This window comes from Drosophila nasuta, chromosome 2R (genome assembly GCF_023558535.2).
Source record: "Drosophila nasuta strain 15112-1781.00 chromosome 2R, ASM2355853v1, whole genome shotgun sequence".
Taxonomy (NCBI): domain Eukaryota; kingdom Metazoa; phylum Arthropoda; class Insecta; order Diptera; family Drosophilidae; genus Drosophila; species Drosophila nasuta.
In genome coordinates, this window is record NC_083456.1 from 7,388,823 (window position 1) to 7,407,183 (window position 18,361).

At 35.1% G+C, this 18,361-nt stretch overlaps 1 protein-coding gene and 1 long non-coding RNA gene across 4 annotated transcripts; one reads left to right on the forward strand and one right to left on the reverse strand.

The window, feature by feature from the left end:
- Window positions 1–6,947: 6,947 nt before the first annotated feature.
- On the reverse strand, window positions 6,948–8,372 carry LOC132784005 (uncharacterized). Its single transcript, XM_060789351.1, has one exon. It carries the CDS (start codon window positions 8,370–8,372, stop codon window positions 6,948–6,950), a length of 1,425 nt encoding a protein of 474 aa, XP_060645334.1.
- Window positions 8,373–12,659: 4,287 nt separating this feature from the next.
- LOC132787134 (uncharacterized) lies at window positions 12,660–16,106 on the forward strand. 3 transcript variants are annotated; one of them, XR_009632514.1, is made up of 6 exons: window positions 12,762–13,065; window positions 13,132–13,415; window positions 13,492–13,922; window positions 14,339–14,423; window positions 14,482–14,844; window positions 14,905–16,106. It is a non-coding gene; the product is annotated as an uncharacterized LOC132787134 (long non-coding RNA). The 3 variants fall into 3 exon arrangements; XR_009632513.1 differs by lacking the exon at window positions 13,492–13,922 and having other exon boundaries at window positions 14,905–16,104; XR_009632515.1 differs by lacking the exons at window positions 12,762–13,065; window positions 13,132–13,415; window positions 13,492–13,922 and adding an exon at window positions 12,660–12,736 and having other exon boundaries at window positions 14,905–16,103.
- Window positions 16,107–18,361: the final 2,255 nt, after the last annotated feature.

Below are 18,361 nucleotides of genomic sequence, written 5' to 3' on the forward strand. Positions count from 1 at the left end.
CCGAATTCTTTATTCGATGTATAAAAAGTACGTAATAAACATGGAAATAACATATAGTACGTTAAAATTCACTTGACAGCATTTTTATCATGCTCAACGATAACTTAATACATTATTTTTAAACATTAAAGAAAATAATAATTACTAGAATGTGCACACAGATATAGAGAAATAAACTGCACTGACTCGCAGTGATATATTCATTTATATTGATTAACTATCAAAATCTATTAGGCTATCAAATTTGGTTCACAAAAATTAGGTATGATCATTAAATATTATTGCGGCTGAAAAAAAAAATAATAATATAAGCAATATAATTAAATAAGCTTCAATTTAATTTCATAGAACTTAAAGTAATACAAACCTGTCGTAGGGGCCGAAGAAAATTAAATTTCCATCAATTTCATTTAATCTGTGAATTTGGTCAGTGCTTCCAAAAACTCCGACGATTTTACCAACATCGATTTCGATTTGTCTTCCCAATTGAGTTTTATTAGTAGACAATATACAAGTTTTCTTCCAGTCCCGTCTTGTGTAGACACAAGATGCGAAAAGACTTTATCACTTCGTTTTGCCGTATATGCGGAACTGATTATCTACAAGACTCGTCGAGTATAAATTCTTGCCAAAGGGAAATTTAAATTTCCCTCGGCTGCGCTGGCAGAATTTGTACTCGACGTTTCTTGTAGAAAATATGCGGTGCACCTCTTGCCGAAAATCTGTGCTTAGATTCTAGTGCGTAGTTCGGAATATGCAAAATAAAAATACGCTCAAAAATATATGCAGTAAATAAAATGTTTATTATACTTGAAATTAAATTTATTAAAACTAATACAATGAGTACTTAAATTTATATATAATATTATCTAAACAGTTTTACTTATAACTAAATAATATAATAGCTAAAAGAAAAAATTAATTTATTTCGCCGTTTTCAATATTCTTCGCCCTGAACAATGCCTTGTAGTTTCTATTTTTATCATCCAACGTAGCTCTTTCGTGGTCCTCAAAACTGTAAATATAAATACAAATACAAATATATTTTTTAATTTAAATCAGATTAGAATAGTAGTTTAATAATATTAACAACTTACCTCTTATTGTTTTATAAAAGACGCGCAGGAAAAAATCAACTTTCTTGTACAACACTCACAAAACAAATGACAAATGATACACAAAATTGCACATGTTCGAGAAAAGTAGGCGTTAGGGAAATTACGCGTTGCGCTAAGAGTCTCGGTCTTGGCATGACACGAAACACAATTGGGTTGGCAATCTAGTATATTTTGCACTCGACGGTACATTTTGAATCTAATAATAGCCTTTGGTATAATTTTAGAACTATTGGGTAAATTAATATGGTATGTTTTAAAATTAATACCGTAATATTTTGCTTTAAAATGGGTAGAGGATATTTCACAATCGAGGACACTGGACTGTAGTTCTCTACTTGTTGGTATATACATATAAATCGAACCTAAAAAAAAACACTAGCGTAATCGGGTCATAGTTGCTTTGGAAGACAATCTGATATTTTATATTTTTAATGTATATTTATTTCGAGATACCAATTATATAATTTATTACATTTTAGTCTTTTTTTCGGTATATTATTTTATATTTCGAGAATATGGATTTATTAAAAATTAGATTCTAGCTTTCTTGCTATTTGTTATTTATTATTTGCGAAACAACATTTCTAAAATTTAGTTGCAAAATAAACAGACGCAGTCAAACATGATATTGAAAGTCTATAATAATGCAATTACAAATTTTAATTAGTTTAATTTTAATTTAATTAATTGGTATTCAATTATATTATTCAGACAAAAAATGTCCGTTGTCAGGTTGATGTGCCGAATTTGTCCATATCATTTTTTCAGAATTTAAAAAAAAAAAAAACATATAAAATAAGAAAGATACAATTGTGCTTGATGATTGAGAGCATTTATTCGTTATCAATGAAGATCGCGAAAGAGTATTCTGCACTTCACTAAAATGTACACATACATATATTTGAATACTTGTGGTAATTATTTAATTTAATTTATTTATAGACGTCAGCTATCATGCCAAGCTTCAACCCAAGACGATTGTATTTCCTCAGATAAAATATGTGATAACAAGTTCGATTGTCCGAATGGCCGGGATGAGTCTATAGAGATGTGCATGCAAGAACTTCGGTATCCCTATTTTCAATGTGGCCATGGAAAGATCATCTATAATAGTAGTCAACTGTGCGACAACAAATATGATTGCCTCGATGGCTCTGATGAGTTGGAAACTCATTGTCAATTCAACGAAAAATGGATTCCGAAGCCGGCATTTACATGTGCAGAGCCTAAGGGAAATGGTTTAAAATTTACTAGCAACACAACAATGTATGCTAAGAAGGAAAGTAATGAAACACATTATTTTGTCTATGCAAGCTGTGTGGTTCAATTCAAGTGCTACGATTCATATCAAGACTTCAAGGGCATAAAGTGGAATGTTTGCATGATTGATGAAAATGGATATGGAAGATGGTTACATGAATTACCAAAGTGACAGTCAAAATAAGAACTCAAAAACTAATGGAGATTTGGGCTGCAGATTAGATACTTATGATCATTATTCAGAAAATTTGCGCATTTGGAACTGTTCAAACGACGGCACAAATTGCGTAAAGAAGATAGAACCACCTTTAACTGACCCGTATATTAAGTTCAACTGGTCGAAGAACTTTATGTTGTTCCCGGAAATTCTACGTGAAAAAACATTTCGTTGTCGAGACAAAAAATGGCAAGGCTACAAACTGGAAGCTCCACCCCAACCAAGATGCGGCAGTGTGTACTTATTAATAGAATTTTCAACGCCATCTTACAAAATGAATATTTATCAATTTGCTTTTTCCTTTTATCTAGAATTGTGCAATACAAGTGATTTGTATTGTCTGGGCTCGTTGGAACCAAAGTGCAAGAAACGGGACAGAAAAATTATAAACTACAACTCGATGAGCTATATGGAACCCGGAACCACAGTTACTTATGATTGTTTACCTGAATACAAAGAAACTAATTCGAAGTTTACCTCGAAATGCCTTAACAACGGAACTTGGAAATATTCTGGTAGTGGAAAAGATTCTTGCTCTATGAAATGCGGACTAACTGAGGAATGGACCGACACCGCAATTGCCCTATTCACAATGGGCAGCTGCTATTTATGACAGAAACAATACGCAGCAGTACGAATACTCCTGTGGTGGTGTCCTAATACGACATAATAGCGTATTGACTGCTGCTCATTGCATTAGTGATGGAATAAATAAATTTGCAACTACCCGATTTTATGTGAAGCCAGTCTAAAAAGCCAGAGTATCCATCACTGATGGTGACAATGATTGTTGGATTGTTTACAAGATATTTGTTAATCCGTAAGTTCCATTCTGTCAATCATATTTGCAGCTCTTTTGATATCTTTTACCTATTAACAAATATAATTCGACATTGTATACATCCGATTTGGCTCTTTTGCATCTGAAAATAAACCCATATTTGCTATTAAAAATAGTTTGCGTACCAATAATCCACTTTGAGTTGGAGGATGCTTATACAAATCGCAATGGCAAAGGTATTGCATGGGATACGAAAGAAAGAATTTTAAATCAAAAGCTAAATTTATCTATGGTCGATGGAACACTAAAAAAAGAGATAACATCGCAAATAGTAACTTTAACATAAATGTAATTTCATACGAGTATTATGATAGAAATACACTTTGTAAAGGAGATAGTGGCTGCGGCTTTTTCGATTATTGCCCTAACGCCAATAAAATGTGTTTATTCGGTATCGTTAGTACAGGTCAAAGTATGGATATAAATAATTGTACAAGTAACGTTAAAATCAATAGTGTTTTGCATCCGAGCGCACTTGCATTTGTGTAAAAAACTATAGAAATAATTTCTAATAGATGTCCCAATTAATCTATTAAAATTGATAACCATCACCTATATAGAGTTTATAAAAAACAAGTAAGAAAGCTACAGTCGAGTGTGCTCGACTGTGAGATACCCGCTACCCATTTTGAATAAAAGCAAAATATTGCGGTATTTTTTCAAAATATAGCAAAAATACAAATATACTAAAATATATACCAAACGGTGTAATTGTTATCGATATAGTACCACATTCAAAATATACCATAGACGACACAATATACCAGATTGTCGGCCAAAGCACCTAAGACCCCTAGTAAGCAGGCGTTTTGCCCATACAAAAGTATTTTCTTAATACGAGTAACGTCCACAATTTTAATCTGATCGCAGTCAATCAGGAATCATAAACCCTAGAGGTATTATTGTATACACAAAAATTCGCAGCTCCAGCTTTAAAATTACGCTTGTTATTCGATTTTTTTGATTTGCGGGGACGGAAGTGGGCGTGGCAAAAATTTGAAACAAACTTGATCTGCGTGCAAATCTTACAAATGCTGTATAGCTCTATCTCTTATAGATCTAGGTAATCATACGGACAGACAAACATGGCTAGATCGTCTCGGCTGTTGACGCTGATCAAGAATATATATACTTTATAGGCTCGGAGATGCCTCCTCCTACTTGTTACATACATTTCCTGCCGGCACAAAGTTATAATACCCTTCTATGCGTAGCGGGTATAAAAATTGGCTCTATAAAATTAAATTGAAATTTATTATTATTATTATTATTATTATTATTATTATTATTATTATTATTATTATTATTATTATTATTATTATTATTATTATTATTATTATTATTATTATTATTATTATTATTATTATTATTATTATTATTATTATTATTATTATTATTATTATTATTATTATTATTATTATTATTATTATTATTATTATTATTATTATTATTATTATTATTATTATTATTATTATTTTTATGTTCTTTACTTTCCGTTTTATAGCCGAAAAAATATTCAATGATCAATCATAACTTTTGTGAACCAAAATTGTTGGCTTAATAAATTCTTAGAGTCAGGCGATGTAAATGATTTAAATATATAGCCGCGATTTAGAGCTGTTTATTTCTCTACATCTTTCAATACCTTAAATTTGTAATTTTTTTTGTTCTTACTTTACTTTTTTACACTTTTGAATATATATTTCTGAAAATCAGCTGTGTGCACATTTTAATAAGTTTTATTTTCTTAATAAAAATGGTTTTTGGTTTTGTTATCGCTGCTGTCATGTGAATTTTAATATAATTATTACGTACTTTTCACACGTCGAATTTTGAATTCCGAGGTTCAGCTTTATTTCTTCCTCCTTACAGATCACTCGATTCATCAGATTGATCTATCGATCAATCAATTATTTTCTTGCACATTTGAGATTTGTCGATAGGCATTCCGTTTGCCTAGAGTAGAAAGTTCGAGGACGGCTATATATATATATTTGCAATTAACATGTAACTCATCCTCGCCAAAAGAACACTCTTTTGTTCCATTACACGGTGCACGGTTCAGTAAGGTTATGCAAAGTTGAAACCAAAATTGGTAGTACTTTTATACCCACTGTATATTAATTTGATATGTGGCATAGGGGATCTCACAGTCGAGCACACTCGACTGTAGCTTTCTTACTTGTTTTATATTTGTACCAATGTAAACTAAAATCAAATAAAAGTATTCAAATACATACTGGCTGGAAATATATTTGATTTTTAACTCACACTTATTTATCTAGGAGCTGCCAAGATATTAATTTGCAATGCGAAAATGCGCAGATTACTCAATAGGCTGGAAAGATGACGAAAAGTGTGTGTTAAGCAGAAGTTAGGTTCACAATTTAAATCGGATTTCAAGAAACCAATAAACAAGAACTATTGGAAAAATATTAAGATGACAAACGACACAAATCCATTGGACAATAAGGTGATCTGGCAAAATCTATAGCATGTGCCGAGCGTATGCGCGAGTCACGAGCAGCCCCCAATAAGAGGACAAGTGAAATTGGATATTACATCCGATGTGGATTCCTTGGCCGATGTACTAGATATACAGCGATTTGTCAGCGACGTGTTCGCTGCGATGAATGTGCCACTTGAGGCCGCTAGCGAGATGGCAGACGCATTGATCGCCGCCGATTATATGGGAGAGCGAAGCATGGGAATAATCGTCTGCCTGCGATTGCCAACGATCTGCTCAATTTGAGAGTCGATCCACGAACGTGGCCGAAATTGCTTTGTGAGCGCGAGGCGTTGGCCCTGGTGGATGGGCAAAATGCACCAGGACCTGTGGTTGCAAATTTCTGCATGGATTTGGCCATGTCCAAGGCTAGGGAACAGATCATTGGCCTTGTGGTGTCTCGATGCTCCAACAACATTGGCATGGCTTCATGGTACGCATGCCAGTCATTGTCGCAGCCATTGATCCAATGCGCTTTTGCGTATCCTTTGAGGAGCGACTGAGCGATTTCCAGCAGCTGCCGCGAGATGCTTTGCCCTGGGACGCCAATCAGACGCCATTGATTCCTGGTGACAAGGAGAGTCTGCATATGCAGATGGTTGACGATCAGGGTGGCATGATTTTATCACCCTGCACTCTCTATACCCTGCGGGAGTATTATTATTGTAAGCAACATAAATTCGCAACTCTAGTTTAAAAATTACTCTTACTTATGAAAAATAAGATTGCCATGGACTTGACACGAAATGAACTCATCTAGCGATTACTGAAAATATTAAGCTGATAGTCGAATTGAGTCAATTGAGTCAATAATTATCATAACGATTTTATTGTCTCATTCACTAATAAACATTACACAACTCAATTAAAATAGTTTATCAATCTATCTTTTCGAACTCTTCAAAATAAAATAAAAATCTGGAATGCAGAAAGTTTATTTTACTTACAAAAACAAAGTGCATTTTCTATCAAAAGTTTCTAGTAGTTTAAATTTTTGTCAAAATATTATAGCTCAGGAGACGGCAACCGAACATAATCTGCGATATCATAGCTGATAATTCTGGGAGCGATAAAGCCGCCGTAACCAGGACTACTTCTATAGTAGAGGCCAATACCGTACAACGGAACTGGCGGATTTGAAGCAACATCCTGCATATCCAGAAATGGAATCGTGGTTTGTGCCGCATCCTTTTCCAGTCCCGTGTTAACAAATTCGATATATTTCTTCTTGTTTGGCAATGGCTCTGAACTGTGTGTTGATCGTGTTGGTACATCCAAATTATCGATGTTTAGTTTTTCGGGTGCATATTCATAAAAACTTAAGCGCCTAGCCACCGAATTTGTTAAAAACTCTTTGTCAATTGATAACAATAATGCTAATTTATATTGATTTAGTTCACCCTTTTTAAACCAATACGCGCCATGAGATACTTTGAGACTCAATCTCCCAAAGAAGACACCGAAACTCACGCCAGTTACAACATATGTTCTATATGTATGTGTTATATCACCCAGAGTTATGCGACGGTTTTCAGAACTCATTGCATGGTAGTCGACTCCCTCGGTGACATTGAAATCATCGATTTTGTAGTCTTCAATGGGCTTCCACTCAACAGTTGATTCGTTGATCGCACCTCGGGGCAAGAGTTGACCCTGTTGTATTTGCAAGTGGATTATGCGATTCTTCTTCACAAACCGCACTCCAGTCACAACTTTGTTATCCCACACATCCGATATAACTGGTCGAAGATTGAAGTATCGATCAGACCTTGGACCCGGTTCATCACATAGGCAGAAGCAGTAGCTGCATTTGTAAAACAATCTCCTCCAGCTCTCCACATTGTTGACGTCACGCCAACATTTCTCGCGCTCTCCAAATCGAGGCCCGTCACTATATTGAATGTAGTCATAGCGACGATTGCTGCTCTCCGGTGACTGACATACAGATAAGTCTGACTCTATGAACCGACAATCGTGAATTCGACCAGAGCACGAAGGTTGTTGAGAACAGAACTTTTGCTCGAAGCATCCCATCTTAGTTGTGTTAGTGTAATCGGGGCAGCTCTGACTGCATGACCCGTCGCTATTGAGATCCACCTCGTTCTCCACATATCCTTGAAGCAGTCGAGTTAGCTCTTCGTAGGTAACGCCTTGAACATGGTTTTTGGGATCGCAACGCCATAAAACACGATCAGCTTTTTTCATCGTATTTATGAGTGTGTCGAGAGCTTCTTCGTTGATAGTGTTGTAGTTGTTGCGAACCAAATTCGTTTCCGTATTGAAATTGCCTGGGCCGGACACCCGTCGAATCAGCAGTGAGTACTCGATTAGAATGTATGCCTTGAGTTCTGTCAGAGCGATATCCTTATACAATGAGTAGATAAGTTGTTGAGGTGTCTGGGAACTATGACAAAGTTTTTCCGATGACATCTCATATTTTTGCCGGAGTTGACCTAAAATTTCCTTGCTGATATATCGCTGTCCGTAAAGTTTCAAATAGAAATCATTATTTAAGAATTTAAGAGAATTTGGCCGAGTTATTTCTTCAGTGAATGAAATAATGAGAGTGTCATTCTCAGAAATAGACAATTTCTCAAAATTCGCAAATTCCTTTGAAATCGCTTCCATGTCGGCAACCATGTTGTTTATTTCATCCATTTGTGTATCACTATCGAATAAATAGTCATATAGCGGATGCTTAGATAGTGTAACGTGATTTTTTTCGATTTGATTAATTTGTGTGGCGATATTCTTGAAATGTTGAAGCACTTTGATTTGATTTTCGAGTTTTTTCCCATTGTCAAATTCACCAAGATCAATATTTATTTCATTAACATCGGTGCGCACCTTCGCTACTGTTTCATTTGCATTATGAACAAATGATACGACTCCGTCTACTTCGTAAAACGTGTCTGACTGACTTTGTTGACTGAAGAGCACAAATATCAGCAGCAATAGCCACGAAAGTGAGAACTGGATTTGCATTGTACGCAAATAGTTAAATTGTTCTTTTGTTCTCAAATGACCGGCAACAGAACTTTTCGCGATGACAGTAAATTCACGAATGATTCGTATTGAAATGTATGATGAGAATCAAACTTTCATATATATTGTATATGCACATAATATACAATGATCGCCACTTGAATAGATCGGCTGTCTAGTAATTATTTGTTAATCTTTTCACCCAAGATACGATCAAAATCCGGGCATTGTATATTCATGTAGAAACGTGTATTTTCAAAAAAAATTTAGGTTGGGTTTTCTACAAATTTAAAAAAATTTATATTCAAGTGGCACGAGCCGTGCGTGTTAACATTAATCAAAAGATTCAAATTAAGTGATAATTATTCGTAGATAATTTTATATTTGATTGTAATAGACCCTTCGCAACTTGAATTCGATTAAGATTATTTAAAAAGAATTTATCTTTATTTATAAAGTAGGTTTTTTGTTGATCGAAGAGTATTCCGAAGATAGTTTTATTGACAATCGCTGTCTCGCTTGCAGTAGCAATTTAGTTTAGCTAACTCATTTTATAAACGGGTCTGGGGATTCGTTACTCACTTCATCATTTTGTCAAACTTAATAGACCTCTTTTTCAGTTCTGATAAATAAAGGGTCTTTATACAACCATTTATAAAGTAAGCTTTTTGGTGATCGAAGAGTATTCCGAAGATAGTTTTATTGACAATCGCTGTCTCGCTTGCAGTACCAATTAAGTTTAGCTTACTCATTTTATAAACCCGTCTGGGGATTCGTTACTCACTTCTCCATTTCGACAAACGTAATAGACCTCTTTTACAGTTCTGAAAAATGAAGGGTCTGAAAAATCTTGTTGTCTGTTTAAAAACTTGTTTTTAAAAAAAAAATTTAAGAAAGTCAATAATTTTATTATTTTTTTTTTCTAAGAATCATTCATATCAAAAAACTCTCATACATAATATTAAACTTTAAACCGTAAAACAAGATTTTTCAATCTAAGCTAATCTTGTTATACTCTTCTTTTCCAAACTTTATCTTAATAATATACATAGATGTCGCTGTTATTTCAGTTATTACTGCTTATTTTCAGGAGTAGCCCATCTTTAACGATTTTAGTCTTGACTTAGGAATTTTAAGAGTTGTATTCAATTTTACAAGTACGAAAACTAAAGTCGAGTGTGCTAGACTGTGGGATACCCGCTACACCCGCATTTTACATAGTATTACACTCAAAATATACTATACAGTTGTTATTATTCTTCGATATTTTTCTTTTTTTGGGAAAGTAATTGCAAAAATTAAAAAAAAAAATTTATTTTTTTAGCTATCTTACTATTTTTTTTGTAATTTCAGAATGTATATTTATTGATTAAATAGGTATTTATATTTCACACTCAAGAATTAAAAATTCCATATGAGTTTGATTTAGGTAGTGTATATTAGCAACGCCAAGCTGTTAAAAATATCAATGTATACATATGAATATAGATAAGTATCAATCAAAACTTAGCAATGCATTAACATTAAATCTGCACTGCACACAATTATGTACACTAACATTTAATATATGTGATATGTATAGTCACGAATATGTAAATAGTAGAAGCAGCACGACGTGTTTTATTTTTCGCTTCCGCCAAGACTTTCCTGACGAACCAATTCGTCCAATAGGGTATGGACTCCGGGACGGCTTGGTAGTGAAGTGCGCAGTTTCGAACTGTTGTGAAATAAATTATTTCGAGGAATTGTGGCGTGACGCAAATAGCAAAATGAGTGCGGTGTATCAAATAGAAAAGTTGGAGGACATCAATTATGATGCTTGGAACATCCAAATGAAGAGTGTGCTGATACATGCAGAGCTATGGGATGTTGTGTCCGAGGATCCACAAAAAGGCGCTTCCGAAGGCGCCAATAGGACGGCAATGGGTAAGAAGGCATTGGCCATGATCACGTTAAGTGTGAAGACATCACAATTGAGTGCTATCAAAAGTTATATAGCGGCACGTGAATCATGGAATAAGCTGAAAAAGATCCATCAGCCAAGTGGACCTGTACGTAAGGTTAAGCTTTACAAAAGGTTGCACGACGCATGACGGAGGGTCAAAGTATGACAAGTTTCATAAATGTATTTTGTGAAATTGTCGATTAACTTGCTGCGGTTGATATACAGTTAAATAATGAGCTACAGGCCATTATATTGCTTTCAAGTCTACCAGAAGAGTTTGACAATTTTGTAGTCGCCATAGAGACGCGCGACATTCTGCCTTTTATTGAAATTCTGTGCATCAAGCTGAAGGAAAAAAGAGAACGAAGAAAAAGTGTAGAGACGCATAGCAACACGGCGCTCGCTTTTTCTGCGACGCAAAACCAAAAGAGAAGAAGAAGCATACAAACGTTGTCTGTTTCAATTGCGGCGTAAAAGGGCACTCTAAGGCCAATTGTCAAAAAAGATCGGTAAAGCAAGACGCAAAAGCGAAAGACAAAAACAAGCAGTGCAGCTTGTTAAATGCATTGGATGCAAGCAGTTTTTCCAAATCAAACTGGTGTTTGGACAGTGACTCAACGATAGAGCTGCAAAAACATCGTTGTTTCCCAATATCGATATTTTCGATGTTTCCCAGATGTGCGTCAAGATAGCTCCGCAACTTTAGCGTCACATATCGATAAAAAAATATCGGCTAAAAAAAACTTTTTATTTTCGTCTTTTTACGTGATATTTAAACTAAAATTAAAAAAGTTTAAATGCAAAACAATAGAAAATTAAATTATCTTGCTATTAAATCCATGTTCGTCAAATTTCATGCCGTATTTAGGCACTAAAATCGTGATTGAAAAATTGGGGTAGCAACATTTTTGCAAATATCTCGTCTTTCACGAGTTGTCGGTCAAATCGGCTTATGACAAGTTATAGAGTATTGTTTTATAAATATATCCTTAAAAATTCATAATTTTAAAACTATTCGTTTTTGAGATATTTCAAGAAAAGTACGATAACCTCAGCTCCAACCCCATACAAAATGAGCACAAAAAATTAATGCTGCCGATTAATGACCGTAACTTTTTTTGACTTTCTTGTCGGCCATAGCGCACATTATACTTTCGTAGATACAACTATAAGGAAGATATATAGCAATTTTGGTTGAAATCCAACTATCTGTTTTTGAGAAAATTGACCTTTTCCTAACCCGCAAAAACAAGTCGCTGCCACTGGCCAGAGAAGCAGACCCTAGTGGACACTCCCTCGCGTCCAAACGTGACCAATATGACAGATTCTGCCTAAATACATTCCTAGTTGGATTTAAGGACCCACTTAGGTCAGCCATTAGAAACCAAAGGCCAGAGACGATCGAGAAAGCGTACGAGTACGGACAGCTTGAACTAAACTGAACTAAACTTTTCTAGAAGTGTCTGAGTAAACATCCTAGAAACCATAACACCGACAAACAATACATTAAGAACACAACCCAAAAATTGTAAAATTCAAAATATCGTCGGAGTTCGTGGCATATACCAACAACACGTCACCGAGCCATCCTTCTCCGTTCCGGCCATTCCCGCCTATGGTTGACTGTATGGCCTTCTCTTCGGACTGGGGGGGGGGGAGGAGTTAACATGCCCCTCTCACCGGCCACATGGAATAATGCCGATCCGGAAACTCCAAGCCTACTCTATGCAACTCCAAGCCTACTCTGACGATAATACACTCATACATAGATTCTGACATACACACATGTTCATGCCTTTTGTAATAAATTGCCACTGACGAAATAGTCTTATTCTGTTCTCCAAACAGCACAGTGCTTTTATTTGTGAGTATTTCTAACATATTACATATTATCACTGATTAACCTAGGACTATTTTGTTTTAATTTGTTTAAAACTATTTCTTTATGAATATGAATCATTATTATTGTTCCCAGAATATACAACTGTCCGAATAAGAATATTATTGTAATACTAATTTTTTTTATTGTTCAAAATATCTTTTGAGAAGGTGTATTGAAATATACCAATTTGGTATTTCTCATTACAAAAGATTCTTGAACAGCCGTGAACTGGTCACACTAAAAGTGTTTCGCTCTCTGCTCTTTAAGCTCTCTTCCCTTTTGTATTATTGACAGAACGAACAAGTTGTAAAGTAAGTAAAGAAATATAACAAGAATTAATTTAAAACAAAACAACCACTCGCCTTGTTCTTTTCAAGATGAGCGGCAACCAAGCGGTCGTGGTGCTAAATTGCCGCGTATGCACCCAGGCATGTAACTACTACAAATCTCTGAAATGTGAGATCGAGATTGGGCCAGAGAGCAGCACAACGGTGGCAAAGATGCTCACCTTTTGCTTTGGCTTTTCGTATGAGCCGCAAGATGGCGCCGCAGCACGTTTGCCACAGCAAATTTGCATGGCTTGTTTGCCATTGGCGAAGCAAGCATACATTTTAAAGCGCACGGCCATCGAAGCCAACGAAGGGGCCTAGTTCCTCAACTGGTAAATATACATATACAGTACATTCTATTTTTATTTAATTTATTCAAATAACTTTGAATGTACATTTTAATATCAGTAAATTTAAACTGACTTGTGCTGAAATAATTGAATGAACTCATGCTAGTCCCTACACACATACACTAAAATACAGAGTTTTGTTTGTTATTCCTTCGATACGAAGATGAAGAAAATGGGACAATTTTAATGTGTAGTGGAGAGATGAAGAACGAAAAATAATGGCGAATTGTAACGCTACAGCATTTTTTTTTAATTTTATTAAGATGAAGAAAATAAAATGATGAATCCAAAAGTACAAAGCATGTACATACATGTATACTTTTGCACTTATGAATGTATAGTTGAGAGATAAAAACGAAAAATAACGGCGAATTACGGTGCTAGTGCAAAACAAAATAAATTGAAATGGTTTCATGCGTATATGTGCTTGGACGTACTTAAATATGAATTATCCACAAAACTACGGAATTCTTTAATATGTAGAAAATGGTAATTATTATTAGCATTGAGAGCATTGAGTATATATGCATACGTATTTATGTGCATGTTTAAATTTACATACCAACGAAAGAACTGAATACGACAGGCACCAGAAACCGTTTACTTCGTGCAGTGTATTCAAAAACTAATCGCAATTTAATGTAAGGTTCAAGAGGATCCAAATAAGAATTAGCATAAAAGTAAATAAAACTTTACATTTTAAATGAGTTCTAATATGCAGCATGCATTCTTAAGAATAGGCACTCTGTTGAGTGCGACTCGGTCTGTTCAACGGTGGAATATTTTTCACTAAATATGACTATAAACTATTGGATTATCATGCATTCTTATAATTTTTAAAGAATAATACATAAATACATGTAAGACTGACTATTATCATCTAAATTATTTTTTTTTTTTTTCAGGGTCATGCACCAGTACCGCAGCAAGCTGAGGCTAGGCGGCCCATATGTAACCCAGCTACTCTAGGCGATACTGGGGCTGCTGAGGGTATAATTATAAAAAATTGTAATCCAAGGAATTAATAATCAATATTTTCAATAAGTAGGTGACCCTCGTGGATCGGTGCGTGGACGACGATTAATTACCGAAATTGTGCGATCTCATCCCAGTGGTCTGCTTACTAAAATGGGTACTACAGGCAAACCAATCACTGTTCAAACAAATTACTTCAAATTTCCCAATTGGTCGCTTTATCAGTACCGTGTTGATTTCTCGCCCGATGTTGATAATACATTCCTACGTCAGTCGTTCAGGAGAGAATATAAGCATTAAAATAAGGAGCGTAGGTATTGTTGAGGCAATGGATCCTCAGCAGTTACAAATTCTTCTTAACTTGATTTTGCGTCGTGCTATGGAAGGCCTGCAACTTCAAATAGTGTCTCGCAATTATTTCGACCCGCAAGCCAAGGTAAGCAATAAAATGTGTAATTTTTTTATATAATTTTAAATATGGTATGCAATTTTGTAGATTGTATTGGATAGTAAGCATCGAATGGAATTATGGCCGGGGTATATAACTTCAATTCGTCAACATGAATCTGATTTTCTCTTATGCACTGAAATCGCAGTTACTGAAATCAGTTATGGACACGCTTATGGATACTGAGGCCTCTCTTGGTTGGGAATGCCCTGATGCATTCGTCGCACTTGAATGGCTCAATTACTTTATCGATTGACTCTTCGCCCGATATGACCATCTGATCCCTCTTCGACCTCCTCGGTTTCGGCCTCGGCCTCAATCTCTTCCTCCTCCACCTGGGAGGCCATTGCTTCGGCCTCATTGGCGTCGCTGCCGCCCAGCAGCTCGTTCATACTGTTGATTGGCGGAGACAGCGGAAGCACTGTTGCTGTTATTATTGTTGTGACTATTGGCATTGTTGTTGAGGCCCAAACGCAAAAGTTCGATGGCCGTGCGCTTTAAAATGTATGCTTGCTTCGCCAATGGCAAACAAGCCATGCAAATTTGCTGTGGCAAACGTGCTGCGGCGCCATCTTGCGGCTCATACGACAAGCCAAAGCAAAAGGTGAGCATCTTTGCCACCGTTGTGCTGCTCTCTGGCCCAATCTCGATCTCACATTTCAGCGATTTGTAGTATTTACATGCCTGGGTGCATACGCGGCAATTTAGCACCACGACTTACTTACTTTACAACTTGTCCGTTCTCTGTCAAAAATACAAAATTGGTATATTTCAATACACCTCCTCAAAAGATATTTTGAAGAATAAAAAAAATTAGTATTACAATAATATTCTTATTCGGACAGTTGTATATTCTGGGAACAATAATGATTCATATTCATCTAGAAATAGTTTTAAACAAATTAAAACAAAATAGTTCTAGGATTAAGGGAAACCCAGTAAAACCTCAAATCATTGGTTAATCAATGATAATATGTAATATGTTAGAAATATTCACAAATAAAAGCACTGTGCTGTTTGGAGAACAGAATAAGACTGACTATTTCGTCAGTGCACAGTGGTTCCGCCAATATGGGAGTTGCGGCCAAAAATACTTCTAGTTGTTATATTGCTACGAAATTTTGCCCAAAATTCTATAAAAATATTTTGTATATATAGTAAAAAAATTGTCTAGATCGGAATACTATATCCTATAGCTCCCATACAACCTTAGTATGGCTTATATGCCGATAGTGCGCCAAAATACTTCCGGTGGAGTTACAGTGCTAAAATTTGATTATTAGCATCCAAGATCTTCTGTGCACCAAAGATCAAAGATGTACATGCGTAAAAGCTCGTATTTATAAGAAGCGCCAATAAAAAATTATAATATAACAAGCGAAAAAAAGAATATGTAAAATTGTCCACAAACACAAAAAAAAACATCACAAAGGCAAATAAGGAGCAGCAGATTGCGTCGCAAATTTGACCTTGAAAACAGTAAGATAGCTTGAGTTTATTAATGAGTATATACACATCGGCAAAAATCTGCAGCTGAACTTAACATTTTTATTACCTGAAAACATTGGCAAATGCACTGATATCACTCATAAAGGGGGAATCGGGGGGCAACATACCTAAAAATCTACTTGAACAGAGATAATGACGATCACAATTCACTTAAAATTAGTATTAATTAAAATTAAGCAATAACAAATAATAAATAATTCAAATTAATTTCAGTAAAAGAACTTGTTAAAGTAAATATCTTCAACTTTAATACCCTTTTTAAATATTTCAATTTGGTGAATTTTTGCGAACGTCCGACCACTTTGAACTTCACTTTTGTTTTGACGAAAAGCTCACTAAACGCAGTTGCAGCAGCAAAATTGAAGACGTGTTCACACTTTGCATTCTATTTTTAGAATGTCCCGTTAGATTTCCGGAAAAAACTAGCTTGCAATGACAAAATGTGGACAATTTTGAGACAAATTCTTTACATTTTGACTAATTATTTTTAAGTCGATTTTTCGATTTATGGCCTACGGGCGCAACCACTGTGCAATGTGGGAAAGTTGACTTGAGGAGGTCATATCAGTCAACAATTGGAAAGTTAATGTGGTTAGCTCTTACGACCAGACTTGATATTTTGGATTCAGTTGCAAAATTGGCTCAGCGGAATAAGGATCCGCGTGTGGAGCATCTAGCAGGAGTGAAGCATGTGTTGCGATATTTATCTTCAACGTCAGAGTTTAAGCTACACTAAGGAAACGAAAGGCGTTTAAAAGCTATGTCGATTCGGATTTGGGTGATTACCAGAGTGACCGGAAGTCATATACGGGTTATGTACATTTTCTGGCAGGTGGTCCGATATCCTGGAAATCGGAGAAGCTAAGGAGCGTAGCGCTTAGCAGCACAGAAGCTGAGTACATGGCGTTATCAACAGCATGCAAAGAGGCGATTGTTGTGTGCAGACTTATAGTCGAAATTGGTTGCGGCGTAGACAGCACCCCAAATGTAGTCCACACTGGCAATTTAAGTCCGCAACAACTTGCAAGGAATCCTGTGCAGACTTATTAACGAAGAATTTGCCGAAGCAAAAACATATGCATTTCATAAATTTGTTAAAATTGAAGTAGTATTTGTAAATATGCTTACATTGAGGAAGAGTGTTAAAAATATCAATGTTCGCATATGAATATAGATAAGTATTGATAACTAACTTAGCATTAATATTAACATCTGCACTGCACATAATTATGTAAACTAACATTTATTCATAGTCGCGAATAAATAGTCAAAGCAGCATGACTTGTTTTATTTTACGCTTCTGCCAAGACTTTCCTGATGAACCCATTCGTCCAATAGTCATATATAATTTAGTTATCGCTTTATACAATATAATAAAATCTTAAGTGCTTTGCTATGGTATGCCGTTTTTTAAAGAAATTGTTCATCTTTGAAATTCTGTAAATGGGCATTTCCTGGGGTCGCTAACGTACGTTCGTACGAGTTAAATTAAAAAATAAAATCGAAAACAAACGTTTCCTGAAACTTTTTTTTATATTTCAATAGCATTTGTTTAGCTCTTTGGTTAGTGTAAATTATGGGGCTTATCGATTTTTAATTTTCATAATATTGTCTTTTTAATTTAATTAAGTTCCGGTCGCGAACGTACGATTTTTCCATGTTATATTATTTATTAATTTTTTTTTCCACAACTTTTTTTGATTAATAACGTCATATTTCTCAAAAACAAACGGATTTAACTCAATTTAATGTGTCTAAAAACACTTAAAGCAAAAAAATAAATTTGTATTTTTTCAAAAATCCATGCGATACAAGTAAAAATCGACATTTGCTTATAGGTAAGGTCGCAAACGTACGCTACTTTGACAATCAATAAAAAAAAGATTGGTTAGAGTAACCCCAACGATTTTTTATATTTAAAATATACTACTGTGGGCAAAAAGTAAGGTGAATTTTCAATTTAAACTTCGCGGGCCTAACAATTCGGCCTAGTTCT

Excerpts from the sequence above, each read along its gene's own strand:
- LOC132784005 (XM_060789351.1), bottom strand. The coding sequence starts at position 8,372 with ATGTCATCGGAAAAACTTTGTCATAGTTCCCAGACACCTCAACAACTT.